The 15,868-nt window shown below is 39.6% G+C and overlaps 1 protein-coding gene across 1 annotated transcript in view; it reads right to left on the bottom strand.

Annotated features, from left to right (window-relative positions):
* The window catches only part of LOC101852143 (protein unc-80 homolog), a gene marked incomplete in the record, with an annotated part of 118,801 nt that overhangs the window by 40,330 nt on the left and 62,603 nt on the right, over window positions 1–15,868 (bottom strand). The window contains 4 exon segments of the mRNA XM_035972391.1: window positions 662–860; window positions 4,816–5,000; window positions 7,997–8,041; window positions 12,624–12,731. Coding sequence (XP_035828284.1) covers window positions 662–860; window positions 4,816–5,000; window positions 7,997–8,041; window positions 12,624–12,731 — 537 coding nt within the window.

The following is a 15,868-nucleotide window of genomic DNA, read 5'->3' on the forward strand; positions in this document are numbered from 1 at the left end:
TCTCTCTCTCTCTCTCTCTCTCTCTCTCTCTCTCTCTCTCTCTTTCTCTCTCTCTCTCTCATTTTTAAATGGCTATGTGTGGTCAACCCTTTTACATGCGTCCCGACATAGTGGAATCAAGCACTCGTCAATTTTTGGGAATGGGGTTTTATTGGTTTCGTCTTAAAGCTTGCTCATTTCTCTTGCGTTCGATGAATAAACCACCTAAATATCATTTATGGAAGTTAAGATATGTGCAATAGCAGGAGGTGGGGGTCCCCAGGTTTCAGAGGTAAAATTAGCCAGAAAACCGTCATTTTTCCTCAATATTCAATCATTGTAGTAGCCAGCTACTATTTTGGAACCTTTAGCTATAGGCATTTCTTTCAAACATGATTTTCAATGTTAGAAAAAATAATTATAGTACAATATTTACATTTTTCTGACACATCCATTTCTAGCTGGAAAGTTTGAAAATCTCCTCAAGCAGGCGATATCACTCCTGACAAGTTTACTCGGTAAGAAAAGGGTATATTATGTGTTTTACAGTGCTCACAACTGTATACAGTCATATTATGAGCGCGCGAGGGCTAGGTATGTGCAGACACGAAGTTCAAAGAGGACCAGCTCACAACACAAAAATCATGAAATACATGACCACAAGATGTCCCCACCCACTGACCTTAGTGCAATCCTTGACCCCTCCAGCGGCGCAGGTCATGTCCAGGATCGGGGCCACGCTGCCAAACATCTGCAGGATGAAGGGCTTGCGGTGCAGGATGTAGAACTGTTTACACACAAAGTGCACGGCCTGGCGCAGCACGGGGTTGGGCTGGTTGTTGCTGTACACACGCAGTAGGGTGGGCATGATGTACAGAAACCTGTGCCAGGGGGAAAGGAGTCAGGTTAGTTTGGGTTTTTTCGTAAGAGTTTTACGGCACTTGCAACACAATAAGGTCATATAAGTGCCGAAGATTAGAGATGTTACAAGAGAGTAAAAAACATAAAAAAGAAGGAGGGGAGATAGATTATTTATAGGAAAGAAGGAGCAACCCACACCAGAGCACCCGCTAACCATCCACTTTTAAAAGTTTTAGCACGAGTTTTGCTGCACTTGAAACAAACACAAATAGGTCACAGAAGCACCAAATACTAGAGACAGAAACAAAAGAGGGAAAGTAAAGAATACAAACCTTGGCAATGTCCTGCCAGCCACTGTTACAATGAGAGGAAGGGAGGGAAGGAAGGAGGGCGAGCAAGAGAGAGAGAGAGAGAGAGAGAGAGAGAGAGAGAGAGAGAGAGAGAGAGAAAGAGAGAAAGAGAGGGGGGGGAGAGAGAGAGAGAGAGAAAGAGAGAGAGAGATTGTGTGTGTGTGTGTGTGTGTGTGTTTGTGTGTGTGTGTGTGTGTGAGTGTGTGTGTGTGTGTGTGTGTGTGTGTGTGTGTGTGTGTGTGTGTGTGTGTGTGTGTGTGTGTGTGTGTGTGTGTGTGTGTGTGTGTGTGTGTGTGTGTGTGTGTGTGTGTGAAAGAGAGAGGTACAGAGAGAATTAGAAAAAAAAGAGTAGAAAAAGGACAGACAAACAGAGAGACTGACAGATACATAGACAGACTTCATAAAATTCAATTTTGTCAGAAGTGTGGACGTGTGGACATATGTAGACTTTAATCCACAGAGTATAAATCACTCTTCTTCTTCTAGAAAATATATGGTACATTGATGTGAACCCTCATTATTATTATTTACATCATGATCATAATCATTACCATTGTCATAATTATAATAACTATAGTCATCAATAATACAATTGCTATCATTTTTATCAGAAATGTTCGACTTGTACATAAGCACAGGAAAACAACTAAGGTCACATAGTTCTGGTGAAAAGAATACAGGGATACAAAATAAAAGAATAAATTTCAATTTGTTACAACAAAATGTAAGCACACAGAATAGTTATATGCATGATGGATTATTCATGCACATAACACACACGAATATAAGTATTTTTATCCGATACCATAACCCAGTTCCAAACTATCTTTCCAGAAAGAAATATTTTTTACTGCCATCAATAAAGAACAAATTACTATATTATCTTTCAGATTCACAGATCAGAGTCCAAGTTATGACTGATATCCATGAAAAGTGTGATAATTCATGACTATGATACTACTCTCTTTGTGGGTCTTGCAGCCTTGTTGTCTTTATCACTACTCAAAACACTTCGCAATTTTTATGGGACGCTATCCAAAGAGGCAACAGACTGATTGGTCAAAGCATAAAAGTGATACCTCTAGAATGCATCAGTCTGCAAAATTGTCGATAGAATCTGCCTAAACAGAAACTTGTCCAAGATGGAAACCTGTCATAATATAATCTCCCCACTCCCTTCCAGACAAAACCCTCTATATTACACCTGCTAAAATAGAAACCTGCTTGACCTGAAATGGAAAGAGAAATTCCTTCTCTTCGGAGAGTTTTGACCTGTCAACTAAGGAAAATGCTTTGCTTTACTCTGATTTGAAACAAACTCCCAAATTTGATTCCATTAGCACTAACCAAGGAGTACATTGTTCAAGTGCTTTCCTCTGCTTGAACCTTCACTGCCATACCACTCGATAGAAATTAATTTGACCACTGCTAGCCAAGAAAAAAGTTCCTAGAATCGTTGTAATAGGCAAGGGTGGGATAGCACAAGTTGACTGTGCTTATTGCATTGATGGGGTGGCGTTAAGAGAGGAAACAAAAGATATGTTTAGCCCTTTCCGATTTTAATTAGTCGATCAGTGGTCCTATGTGAAGAAAGTACTGGAGGCAATTGATAAGTAAGACTGGCACATGCTATCATTAGCGAGGCCCTGACACTGACAGCAATAGGGGGTGTTAAGTCTTGACAACTGCATGCCGACCGGACAGCCACCCTTGATCCCTCTGGACCCCCTTTCATCGTTAAATTTCCAGTCCAAAACAGAAAATGTGTAAGACATAATTTTTTTACTGGCTCCCTTGGGATTTCGTCTAGGATAGGTTTGTCTGCATTCCGATAACACAAATGATGAAACTCAATTTGAAAACCAAAGAGACCTGACAGCCCCAAAAACAATATATCAAGTATTTTAACCCACCAAAGAGAGTGAAAACTAAATAAAAATCAAGAAAAAAGGCATCTATATATGTATCATCAGACCTCATGCAATGTTGCAAAAGATGAAAATTAGAACCAGCCGAGTTATGTCAAAATAAAACATCATCATGCAGAAAACATTTTTTAAAAACAACCCCCCCCCCCCCCCCCAAAAAAAAAGAACCTCAATCTGGTCTGCCTATGAACCTGCTCTTCCTGCCGATGATCGGGATCTCGGGAGGAGACCACTGAACTAGGAATGCATTCAAAACTGACATCACACAAAAAAGTCGATGAGTAATAGTTGTCCTTGTTTGTGTCAAAGAATTTATTATGAAACAATTATCCAGTAGATTAAAACTGGACTACTGCTTGAGTTTGAGTGAAGAGAATTTACATCAGCACAATAACAATCATTTCGTGCAGGGAAACAAGTTCTTCAAACTTAAAAAAGAGAAACTGACAAAAGAGGGGAAATTGATGAAACCATTAAAAAAAAATTCTAATTTTGAAAAAATACTACCAGTACCCTTGAAAAACTTTCCAGTTCCCCTTTCTCCAAACTCAAAACATTTCTCGTATAAATGCACGAAACGCAAGTCATAAATCTTGAAGAACTTACCAATTGCAAAGACGAAAAATAATATTTTTTTCAATAACCCGAATTACAAAAGTATTTCGACATGCAAGAATCAAGTCAAAAGCAATAATTAAGGCAGAAATCTTCTCAAAGGACAATAATGTTCACAAAGACCAAGGCCACCACTGGGGATGATGCTAGTTAGACGACAAGTCAGCACAATAACACAATGCAAAGGTCCACAGATATTTGACAGCAAACAAACATCATCCAGCAAACTGGAGTTCTCATGCGATACATCTACAGAAAGAACAAACATGGCTACCATCCCCCCCCCCTAAAAAAAACATCATAAAAAAACAAAACCATGAGTAACATTGAGTGTGCAATACTATAATGGATTGAACAAACAAAAAACAACCAGCAGTCACCGACCGGCTATTAATCTACTTCCAACTGACAACCAAAAAGCTGCACAGAACATAAATCATAAAGAATCTCACGTTTCTAAACCTAATGAAACATATTCAAAGAAGATGGGAGACTCCAATACGGGAATACTTGGACAACATCAACACAGAACAACCAGTAGTTACTGACTATGCTTAAATCCACAAAAATACTTGACTGCCCAAAGAGCTACATGGAACAGAAAACATGGAAAAAAACCAGAGCATGAACCTACTGTGCAACAAGTCCACAAAAGACAGCTAACACCAGGGAGAGAATACTAGAGATTACTAGAACACTAAAACAGGATCAAGACAATACAACAAACAGCTATAGACGATGCTTCAATTCACTAGTTTTACTTGACTGCCCAAAAGCCTACACAGAACATAAAACATGAAAAAAACAAAACAACAAACAACCCAGGGCACAAATCTGCTAAAACAAGTCCAAAACAGAGGGCAGGGAATAGGAGTACAAGATCAACGCAATACTACTACTAACAGCCGCAGACCATGCTTGAATCCACAAACACTTGACTGCCAAAAAGCTACACACAGAACAATGCCACCCAGAGAAGTGGGTACAAAACGGAAGAGGAGGAGGAGGAGGGGGAAGGAAACAAAAAACATGCAGCACTGCTCGCAGACAGAGCGAGTCAACCGACCGACTGAACAACCCACCCATTGGTTGCAAAAATGTGCTTAAAGTGTCGGCTGGCATTGATGAGGGTGGCCAGGCAAAAGCGCAAGATGGCAGTGTCTTCAAACTGGAGGACAATGGTCCCGTTGAGGACATTGATAAACAGGGACAGGTCTGTGGACCAGGTGAATGTGCTGGACATGGAGTTGAACACCGTACCCATCAGCTGCGACAGAGAGTACACCGTCACCAGTTGTCGTGGTTGTTGATTTTGTTGTAGTTGTTTTTTTGCAGATGTTTAAAACAATATTTGTAAGAACTTCATGCTCCGTTATACACATATATATGAGGCATCATGGCGAAATCAGGCGCTTGTCAAAATAATGAAACTGAAGAAAAAGGCATTTTTCTAGCCAACGGGTAATTTTAATCAAATTTTAATTTTCTTGGCTCAACACATTTTATGTCTGTTTTAAAACACATTTAAGGTTGAATTTTATTAAAAACACAAAGGGCACAGAAAATGTAAATTTGCACTTTCCAAGGACTCTCAAGCTTTGGAAGTCACAAACTTTGGCTGCCATTTTTTGCTAATTTTACCTCTGAAACCAGGTGACCCCCACCTCCTTCAATCCAACATATCGCGACCCCAGTGCTTTCTTGTCATATCTCTATTTTTAATAACGGTGAAAACAGTTCATAACAAAGAGTGAGCTTAACAAGATGTCAGATTTTCACTGGTAAAAAAAATTGAGATACGACAAGAAAGCACTGAGGTCGCAATATCTCGACTTCTATTAAAAATAGATGGGTAATTTTATCATCAAAAGCAAGACGAATGAAAAAGCTTAAGGATGATTCCAATAATGCCCAAAAATTAACAAGCATCTGATTCCACCACACCGCGACAAATATTATCATTTTGAGGGTGGGCCATACCATAGCCTTATACCCCTAGACTGTATTATCATGGCCATAGCTCTTCTATCTACATTGAAAACTCCATTACAAAGCGTGCATACCATGGGCTGTGCTATTATGCCAAATGAAGGGCAAAAATCTTTCCTTTCTAAGGATGCAATCCATCTTTTAGACATGGAATAACATCAATAGGCTAGCCCAGGATAGGGAAAGGTGGAAAGTGTTCGTTTGTGGCCTATGCCCACACCGAGGGTGAGAGGGGCAAAGATGAATCCATCTTTTACAACAACTATTGATATTTCCCACCATTATAACACCAGTCAAATTATATTTGAGCCTGTGCAGCACCTTACCCCTCCCAACTCCCCCCATCCTCACCTTCTTTCATTTGGTTTAACTCTTTAACCATGTCTGGACGGTGGCAGCGTCAGGTAGTTGAGGTCTTTAACAAAGGCAGGACGGTACCACCGTCCAATGCAAAGTTATTATTGTATTATGGTACCGGCCGAATATAAAAAATACGAACTAACAAGCCTTTAGTTTAAAGTCAAAGATAAATTAATTCTATATCTGGGTAACTCAGTTTGATGCGAAACAAGCATTTTTTTAAAATGTAATATGTTGGGTCGCATTTCCACAAACACGAGAAAATTACGCGGAAACATGATTTTAAATTGCATGGTTAAAGAGTTAAATGGAGTCAAATAGTGTGCTTCATTTTACAGTGAACTAGAACCATGTCAGAGTACACAGTCTAGATATTATAATGCAAGTCTATGGGTCACACACACTTCTCATTTGTAGGGGTCGACTGGGTAAATGATAACTCTAGACACCCCTCCATCCCACCCCCCCAACCCCACGAACACACATACAGAAAATCAAACACAAGAATTATTCTTTCTTCAGAAAAATGACAAATAGAGTATGCTTGATAACCAAAGGAGAGTAATCTCCAGCATGTGAAACTGCAGAGAATAATTGAGGATAATAAACATTTACAATGACAATAGATTTTTCTAACAGACTTTAGGATATGAATAAAAAGTTAACAGCTTAGTGCTCAATATTCATATTTGTGAAAAGAAAAGAAAAAGCCACAGAAACCACACAAAAAATCTTGACCATTCAATCACCGAAATCCTTGAAAGAGTTTGAAAATATACATACAGATCTGCCACTCTATGAAATCTAAAAATTAGAATCTCAGGGGGAAAAAATCAGGATTTGGTGAAAAAAATCGGGATCAACAACAAATCACTGAGGTGACTGCCAAGCTGATTAAAAAATTTCCTGGGGTGTCTATACATATATTCATGTATATACTCTGCGTGTGTGTGTGTGCGCGCGCGCGTGTGTGTGTGTGAGTGTCTGTGTGTGCCCGCATGAGTGTGTGTGCGTGTATTTTATCATTATTTTTTAAAGTCCTGAAGTATCACATCAAGCACTCCTTTTCCAAGTGTCTAACAACCCCCCCCCCCCTAAATAAGTCCCAAAAGGCACGTCAACCAGTGTGCATGAACTTAAGTTGACCCTGTCAATGGACAGTCCCCGACACATGAGGAACTTACACGTCGAAGTCATGTCACGTGATGCAAACACTCGACTGAAACAGTTTTACTGACGAGTCTTGATGACTGGTCCGACTAACCAGAACTTGGACAAAGCTTGTTAATAACAGCAAAACTACGAATAATCATTTGTATGTTGCAATTGAAACAGTTATAAGGCCATCATCGGAGAATTCTGAGTGGCACCAAAAACTAAAGTAGATCTTAAGAATGTCCCAAGTCTGAATGCCAAATTGATACTTCTTCCATTATAGTTGAGATAGCATGTGCGAGCAAAGTTCCTACACAACTTTGGACGAGTCAACTACTAGATCCAGCATCGATATTTCGGAAAATAGTGCTTTGAGTTCCTGTTGACAAAAAGTTTAACAGGTGCTTCCTGCTACAGAGAAGAAGGCAGAGACAGTTTTTAGAAAAATTAGGCGCAAAGGACGGAACTAAAAAAATCAGGATACACGTGATCGAAATCCGAAAAATCTGGATGCTTGAGATTTGGGGCAAAAAATCGGAATGAGTGGGAGGTCTGTATACAATGAAAGTGCTTGTTGAACAGTGATTAATTTAAAAACAACTCTTGAGCGGATAAACTGAGAAAAAAAAAAAAATTTTTAAGCTGATTAGAAATATGATGTAATAATGTGAGAAAAATAGAGTATGAACAAATATGACCAAAAATCAACACAAACATGTTTTTGAACTGTTACTAAATGAGAGCAAAAAAAAGTCTTACCTTTGCCCAGGAGTACTTGTGTAAAGAGTCCATTCCAAAAATTTCCTAGAAGGAAAAAAATCACACAATTTTTAATTGCCTTGTCTTGTAAAAAGTGATTTTCCAATCAAAGGAACAACTTCGCCAGAAGGCAAAATTTACAAAAGTGAAAACTAAAGAGCAACATTTATGAACGAAACAAACTCAGCTGCTTTTCTTAAGAGTATAGTTATATTATTATTATAGTAGAGGGTTTTACAGCGCTCACAACTGCATAAGGTCATATGAGCGCCAAGGGCGTGGGTGTAAACAGAGAAGTCTTTACAGGGAATCAGACTTATTCTGCTCACCTCTCTAGCTTGAACAGCACAAGGTCTGCTTCAACTATCAAGGCACCCCGGAAATAGTGGGTCACAAGAGTGTGACAAACATACAAAAGAAGTAGAGGAAAAATTACGATAGTAAGGATTAGGAAAGAAAAAGCAGCAGTTCCCTGTTGTAGCTCACGCACAGTTATGAGCATGACATTGTTGAATCAGCCCATTTACAATTCTACTGCGCATAAGAACGAGAAATGTCCTCCTTTGGGAATGGCCTAAAGACACTTCAGTCTGTGGCGCCGCCGCGGGGGGGGTTGCCTTGTCTTGTAGAAAGTAATTTTCAAATCAAAGGAACATCTTGGCCAGAAGGCAAAATTTACAAAAGTGAAAACCAAAGAGCAACATTTATGAATGAAACAAACTCAACTGTTTTTCTTTTAAAAGAGTATAGGAAGAGAGGGCAGAGGTAGGTGGTGATTGAACAGCTCATCATAATGCAATCACCACAATTATCATCAACCTCATTGTAAGAGGCTACAAACATATCATATCTAATCAGAATTTCTTTATTTATCTAATTCTTTATTACTCCTTACATTTCATCTAAACAAAATGAAAGCAAAATTTTTTAAAAACCATTTACATTATTTAAGAAAACAAATAAATACTATTTACAACACTTCGGTTTTAGTAAGAGTTTTACGGCACTCGCAAACCAACAAGGTCACATAACTGCCAAAGATTAGAGGATTCACAAGAGAGTACTTTACTTTACTTTACTTTTTTTACTTTTTTCTTCCGCTTGTACCCTGGGGTGTCGCGGGGAGACACAGGTGTCTGTCTGCAGCAAGTCGTGTGGCCTGTAGGAGGGACATCCCATGATCTTTAAGGGTGTCTGCCACAGATTCACTCCATCGTCGCCTTGGTCTTCCTCTGGCTCTCCATCCAGAATATTTAATGTTGTATGCTCTCAGAGCTGGATGGTTTGAGGGCATCCGCGTGAGGTGTCCGAACCACTTGACCTTTTGTTTTTCAATGTGTGGTAGGACTGGTGTTGCTCCCACGGTGTCCCTTATGACTTCATTTTTAATTTTGTCTCTTCTTGTTTTGTTGACCGCTCTTCTTAAGCATTTCATCTCGCATGTGACCAGTTTCCTCTCTAGGGCTTTTGTTAGAGTCCATGTCTGGCACTGATATGTGAGCGTTGGAAGGAAAATGGCGTTGAGGAGCTTCGCCTTGGTGCTCATGGGGATATTGGGATGTTTCAGGAGAGGGCCCAGTTGGTAGCTGACTGCGTTGGCTCTCTGGCATCTAGTCTCTATCTCTCGATCTAATTTTCCATTTTCTGTGAAAATGCTGCCCAAGTATTTGAATTCTATGCTTTGTTTTAGTTGGGATCCATTGATGTTGATATCCACTTTACTTGGTCTCCTGCTAATTGTCATGACTTCGGTCTTGCTTATACTGATCTTCATGTCATATTTTTCGCAGCTCGCATTTAGTTGGTTTATATGCTCCTGTAGCTGAGTCTTGTTGTTAATCATTGCCAGGTCATCTGCAAACATGAGTTCGTTGAGTGCCTCTGGGTCTGGATTGGCCTCTTTTGTTATCTGGTCCATGTAGATCACGAAGAGCAGAGGGGAGAGATTGCAGCCCTGTCTCACTCCGGATGTTACTGGAAACCAGTCCGATGTTCCACTGGTAGTTCGGACAGAGCTTCTGCTGTTGGCATAGATAGCCCTGATGTTGTCTAGCAGTTGTCCCTTGATGTTGTACTGCTCTAAGATCTTCCATTGCTTGTTTCTATTTATTCGATCAAAGGCTTTTTCTCGATCCACAAATACGAGGTGGAGATCTTTGTCGTATTCCAAAGCCCTCTCACACAGTTGTCGGAGTGCGAAGATTGCATCAGTGCACCCTCTTCCTTTTCTAAAGCCAAATTGGGCGTCACTGAGAAGATGTTCGGTTTTTGCGCGAGTACGTCGCTCTAGGATTTTTGCATACATTTTCCCCACATGGCTGAGAAGAGATATGCCTCTATAGGTGTTGCAGTCTTTCTTGCTGCCCTTTTTCTTCCATATTGGCACCACTATCGCATTTTGCCAGTCTGCTGGCACTTTTCTTTCTTTCCATGCTTTTTGAAAGATGATTGTAAGCCAATGTATTCCGGTTTCGCCGCATGCAAGGATGGCTTCGGTTGTGATGCCATCGTCTCCAGCTGCCTTGTTCTTTGGACTAGTTTTCAGTGCTTCTCTCACTTCACTCTCCAGGATGGTAGGTTCTGAGTGCTCAGGGTAGTTGGCGGTGAATGGGCACTGTGTGTTTTGTGCCTGTACTCCTGATGGGTTTAGTAGTTCTTGAAAATATTCTTCCCATCTTTTTATTATTTCTTTCTCTTCGTGCAGAGCTTCTCCATTACTATCGTTGATGACAGTGGTGGGTACATAGGGTTCGTCTCTCACTCTCATTGTCTTTACCTTCTGGTAGAACTCTCTTGGTGAGGTCTTGCAGGTTTCACTTAGTTTTTCGCCATACTGGGTCCATGACTTTTCTTTTGATGTTATAACGACTTTCTTACTGTGTCTTCTTGCAAGTCTATATTTAATGTAGTCCTCTTCGTTTTTTGACTTGACCCATACATTATACAGTCTCTTTTTTTCCTTGATAGCATCTTTAACTTCTTCGTTCCACCAGGCTGTTGCTTTTCTGTGTTTTCCTCTTGTTTTCTTGGTACCACAAACTTCTTTCATTGTGTCCAGGAGAGTTGTTTTGAAGGTATCCCAAGCTTCCTCTACGGTTAGTATTGTAGAGTTGATAGAGCTTAGTTTTTCATTTAGCGTGCTTCTGATCTGAGCCTGCACCTGATCATCTCCAAGTTTATGCATATTTAGTCTCTCTTGCTGTCTTTTATGTTTTTTTGGTTTTCTTTCTTTCTTGGTGGTCAACGTTGTGATGATTGGCCTGTGGTCTGTGTCCAGGCCTGCATTGGGGATGGCTCTTGAGTCTGTGATTGTGTTCCGCATTCGTGTTCTCGTTAATATGAAGTCGATCTGTGATGAGACCATGATGTTGTTCCATCTGTACCAGGTGTAGATCTGAGAGGCTCTGTGCTGGAAGAAGGTGTTGGTGATGAATAAGTCGTGCTCTGCACACAGTTCCAGTACATGGTTGCCGTTATAATTGCATGGTGTTCTGTGGTCACTGTGTGGACCCAGGTGTTTTGTCCACGGTGTTCTTCTCTCTCCGACTCTTCCGTTGAAGTCTCCCATTACATAAAGGTCTTCCTCGTCTGGGATGTTGCTAATTAAGTCCGAGAGTTGTTAGAAGAAAGAGTCCTTTTCTTCGTCTGAGTAGGAGTTGTTGCTCGGTACATACACCTGGATGTAGTTTGTGGTCTTTTTGCCCTCTCTAATGCTGATTTTGATGAGTCTTTCAGAAATGAAGTCTGTATTCAATATTTCCTTTGCTTTGTCAGGGTGTATGATGAAGCCCACACCGTGTTCAGCTCTTTGTTCTTTTCTTACCCCACTCCAAATGAGGACAAAGTTAGAGTGGATCTCTTTTGTGCCTGTCCCTTTTTTCCTGATGTCTGTAATGCCCATGATGGAGATCTTGTTCTGGGTCATGAACTCCACTATCTCAGGTTCTTTATTTGTCAAGCTGCAAATGTTCCAGGTCCCTATTTTTTCATTTTTTCTTGATCGTTGTCCATTTTTCTCGCCAGGTCGTTTTCCGTTTTGATCAGTCCGTTTGTGTCTCCTTATGTTTTCTTGAGCAATGTTTATATCCACTGCCGGCCTGCTAAGCCAGTCGCAGTTTCACCAGAGCCCCGTTGGCCAGCAACGTTTCGGGGTGACCCGGGTCGGCCTTCACGGCTAGCGTAACACCTCAGTGACATAAAGTCACACCGTACTTCACCCAGACCCAGCTATCCCCTACTTTGTCCTGTTTCCATCTCCCATGGCGTGGACGAGGGGTTGGACTTCGAGAGAGTAACAAACACAAAAAAGAAGGAGGAGAGATCAGGACGATAGATGTTTGATAGGAAAGAAGGAGCATACCACAACAGAGCACCCGCCAACCACCCACACAACACTTTAAAAAAAACCCACAAATAATACAATTACCATACTCCACCCCCCCCCCCCCCCCCCTACACACACACACACACACACACACACACACACACACTCACACACACAAACGTGTACAATACTATACTTCAAACACACACCCAAAAAATCATTAATTGGACTTTCAACCAAAAAAAACAACATTTTTATTCGTCAAAAACAAAAACAACAAAAAAGATTACAATACTTGCTTACCTTGCCCCAGGCTCCCGAGTACATATCAAACTCTGTCTCCAGTGCCTTGCGTGGAAAAGACGGCAGTTTGCTCAACTCCTCGTGTAGAAAGCTCACGTGATTCTGCATCTGCAAACGTGAGCCAGAGCTGATCCCCGCGCCCTGTGTGACCCACTTCCTCCGACAGGCAACGAGAGCTCAGGCCATGGGAAGCAGTCACACAGGGCATGCAAGGTTAGAAGAGAAAAACAGCCCATTCCGATGGGTGGAACACAGAAAAAGAGAACAAAATTGGCAAGCAGCGAGTTAAAACGACAAACACCCAGCCACCAGGAATGTGGAGAAAAATCCCGCCACCAGGAAACAGAGACTAGGGGTGCCACTTATGAAGGGTTAAGTTTTTCCCCCGACTTATTGAACTATCTCTTGAGTCACTACTATAATAAATAATTCCCAGACTCAATGTACCATTTCTAAAAGTGAAAGTGTGCTCCTCGACTTACTGGTTTATTTCTCAATGCCGCACGTTCCCTGACATAAAGGAGTTTCTGAAAATGATAAATTCTTGGCCATAATAGACTGACTCTTTAAAAAATACTTATTTCACAACTCAACAGCAATGTTCTGACAACAAGATCATTCCACAGCATAAGGGAGAGTTTTTAAAACAACAAAGCTAATGGCTATTGGACAAAAAAAGAAGCTGATATCATTTCCACAAAGATGACTATAAAATGGTTGTTTGTTTTGTTCATTTCAGCACTTGTATAATGACATTATTAACACTATTAGGTCAGTTCAGAGCCGCTGAATACAAACATCATGAGGAATTCCTCAAGCACCCCAAGAAAGTGGCACCCCCAATTGAGGCAAGCGCCCAGCCACCGAGGAGGAAAATGTCCCAGAAACTAATCCAAAATATAAATGAATCCATTTTGGGGGAATGAAAGGCAAACATTCAAAGAAGAAAGTCTGTCACCAACAGATGAAAATGTAAAATTATGCATTATTTCAAATCATCAGATTAGAATAATGAAAACCATGAAACTGAAATAAAGTTAAAGAAACAAAACAGTTATGAGATTGACTTTTGCACATATGACACGTGACCCTAGCCATAAGAAGCTGATAAGTCAGCTCAACGAAGAATAATGATCTGAATCGGATGTACCCTCTAATTATAACCAAAATTGTGCCTTTAAACTAAATGAGACTAAACTACAAAAGTCCAAAATCAAATCCTCAAACAATAGTCCATTCAAGTAAAAACTATCAGAAGTTCCAAACAGGTCACAGTAATTAATTTTAGAGGAGGGGTGGCAGCTGAAAGTTCTATTTGGGTCAAAATAATCAATACTGAGATGTGAGTGAGCTTTTTGACTTCTTCAGCTTTTCTTACAACTATTCATCCCATAAGTACCTCCTAAAAAACTTATTTTGTTACATATCACACATTTTAGAGGGTAGTCATCACCTCCAGATCATCTCTCTTTTTTCCCTTTATCATCCATTTTCCAAAAATGCTGTTTTTCAATGAAGGCTACTTTTTTTGCCATTTTTTATTCAATATTCATAAAATTTTCACAGAACGAAGAGAAGATGTTACAGCATAAAATCATCTGTTGAATTTATAGTAAATGGAATAAATTGTTGCTGGTGATGAAATTTGGTCCTCAAATAAGCGAGATAGCCATCCGCTGTAGCCCCTCCCCTCCCTTGAGAGCTTGTGCCTGTAAATACTTCTAGGAAGCACAGAATCTCTTAAAGCTGGAACCAGGCCTTACCATTGTACAAAAAAAGTATGGGAACTTTTTTTTCCAGTAAGTGGTATGTACATATATGACAGGGGCATCTATTTATACGTGTGGCACATGTGACTTAAACAAATTATGATCGGCGTACCCATAAATAAAGTGTTAGCTCGTAGGTAACGAGAGAGGTATTTCAATAGGAATAATTAGTAAAAATGAAATTGGAACAATTAAAACAACACAAAGAAGACAAAAGCAGATGTGCTGAACAATATGAGAAAGTTCACAGCTGCTATTGTCTTGTGAAGCATTTTGGATTCTCTTTTTTTTAGATTTGGAAAGCGAGTATTTTTCACAACATTTCTGTCAAGTCCTGACACATTTTTTGTCCGGCAACACAGAGGGAAAAGACCCACCACCAAAAAGATGGAATAGACACACAAGAAATTTCAAGCCAACGATGGGAGGAAAAATGTACTTTAAAAAATCCAGAAAAACAAACCTTAAAAAATGGCTGAACAAATTAAGAAAAACAAATTGTTAAATTTATGAGTAAGCACCTTGTGAAAATTTAGGAAAATTTTTTTGTTTAAAGATATAGAAAACAAAAAATGAATGTAAAGACATTTCTTTTTCTGTGATCATCTGTCAAACAACATTCACTCCGAGCTCTTTACAAAATTTATTTGGATAAAATATCCAGATTTCTGCTTCGGATCAGCCCCAATGCATTGTGCAAATCTTTCAAACCGAAATCCAAATTAATATGAAACCTGTAGCAATCTATTTTACAGTAGCTTTGTGCTGAAAAAAAAAAAACACATTAATTTCAATAATCAATATATGAAAGTGCTACCTCATTTTCAGCTCTCTTTAACTGGGTTTTTTTTTTAGATCTAGATATTACATACTTACATTGGTGATTTTTTAAAAGTAACGACAGCAAACATGAAATTGAATACTTTTAAGACAAAAGAAAACAAATGGTTAATATAAAGAATATTCAAAAGAAAGCATAAGAGAAAATCAAGCTGTTAAGTAAACCAAAAATCAAAAGTGCATTGGCCCCCTCTAAGAGTGATTAACATGAATGACACCAAAAAAATCCTAGATTTAAAAAAAATTGTCATTTCCATACCAAACGAATGTTATAATAAAATTCCCTTTTTGTTTTGTTTACGTTTGACCTGCCTTGCCCAAAGCTATTAAATAATTTGGCTGAGAAAATTTAAGATAATTCATTTTGGCTACTGCAATATCCGCCATCCATCAGTACCATTACCAGGTAGTTTTGTCTTGGCCTCTGGGATTTTTCTTCAACCCATGAAGCTTTTAATTTGAAAGGACCTCCATCTTTTCAGGTAAAGAGAACTTGGGCAGAAGCCAAAATTTCAGCAAATTATAATCCTAGTTTACCAAAATAACATTCTTACTTTAAGGTATACCTTAAATAATTACAAAGTATTTTTGTAATCCTGTTCAAAAACCAATCCACTATAATCATAGCTAGTAGGA

Source organism: Aplysia californica, unplaced genomic scaffold, assembly GCF_000002075.1.
Source record: "Aplysia californica isolate F4 #8 unplaced genomic scaffold, AplCal3.0 scaffold00022, whole genome shotgun sequence".
In the NCBI taxonomy this organism is placed as follows: Eukaryota; Metazoa; Mollusca; class Gastropoda; order Aplysiida; family Aplysiidae; genus Aplysia; species Aplysia californica.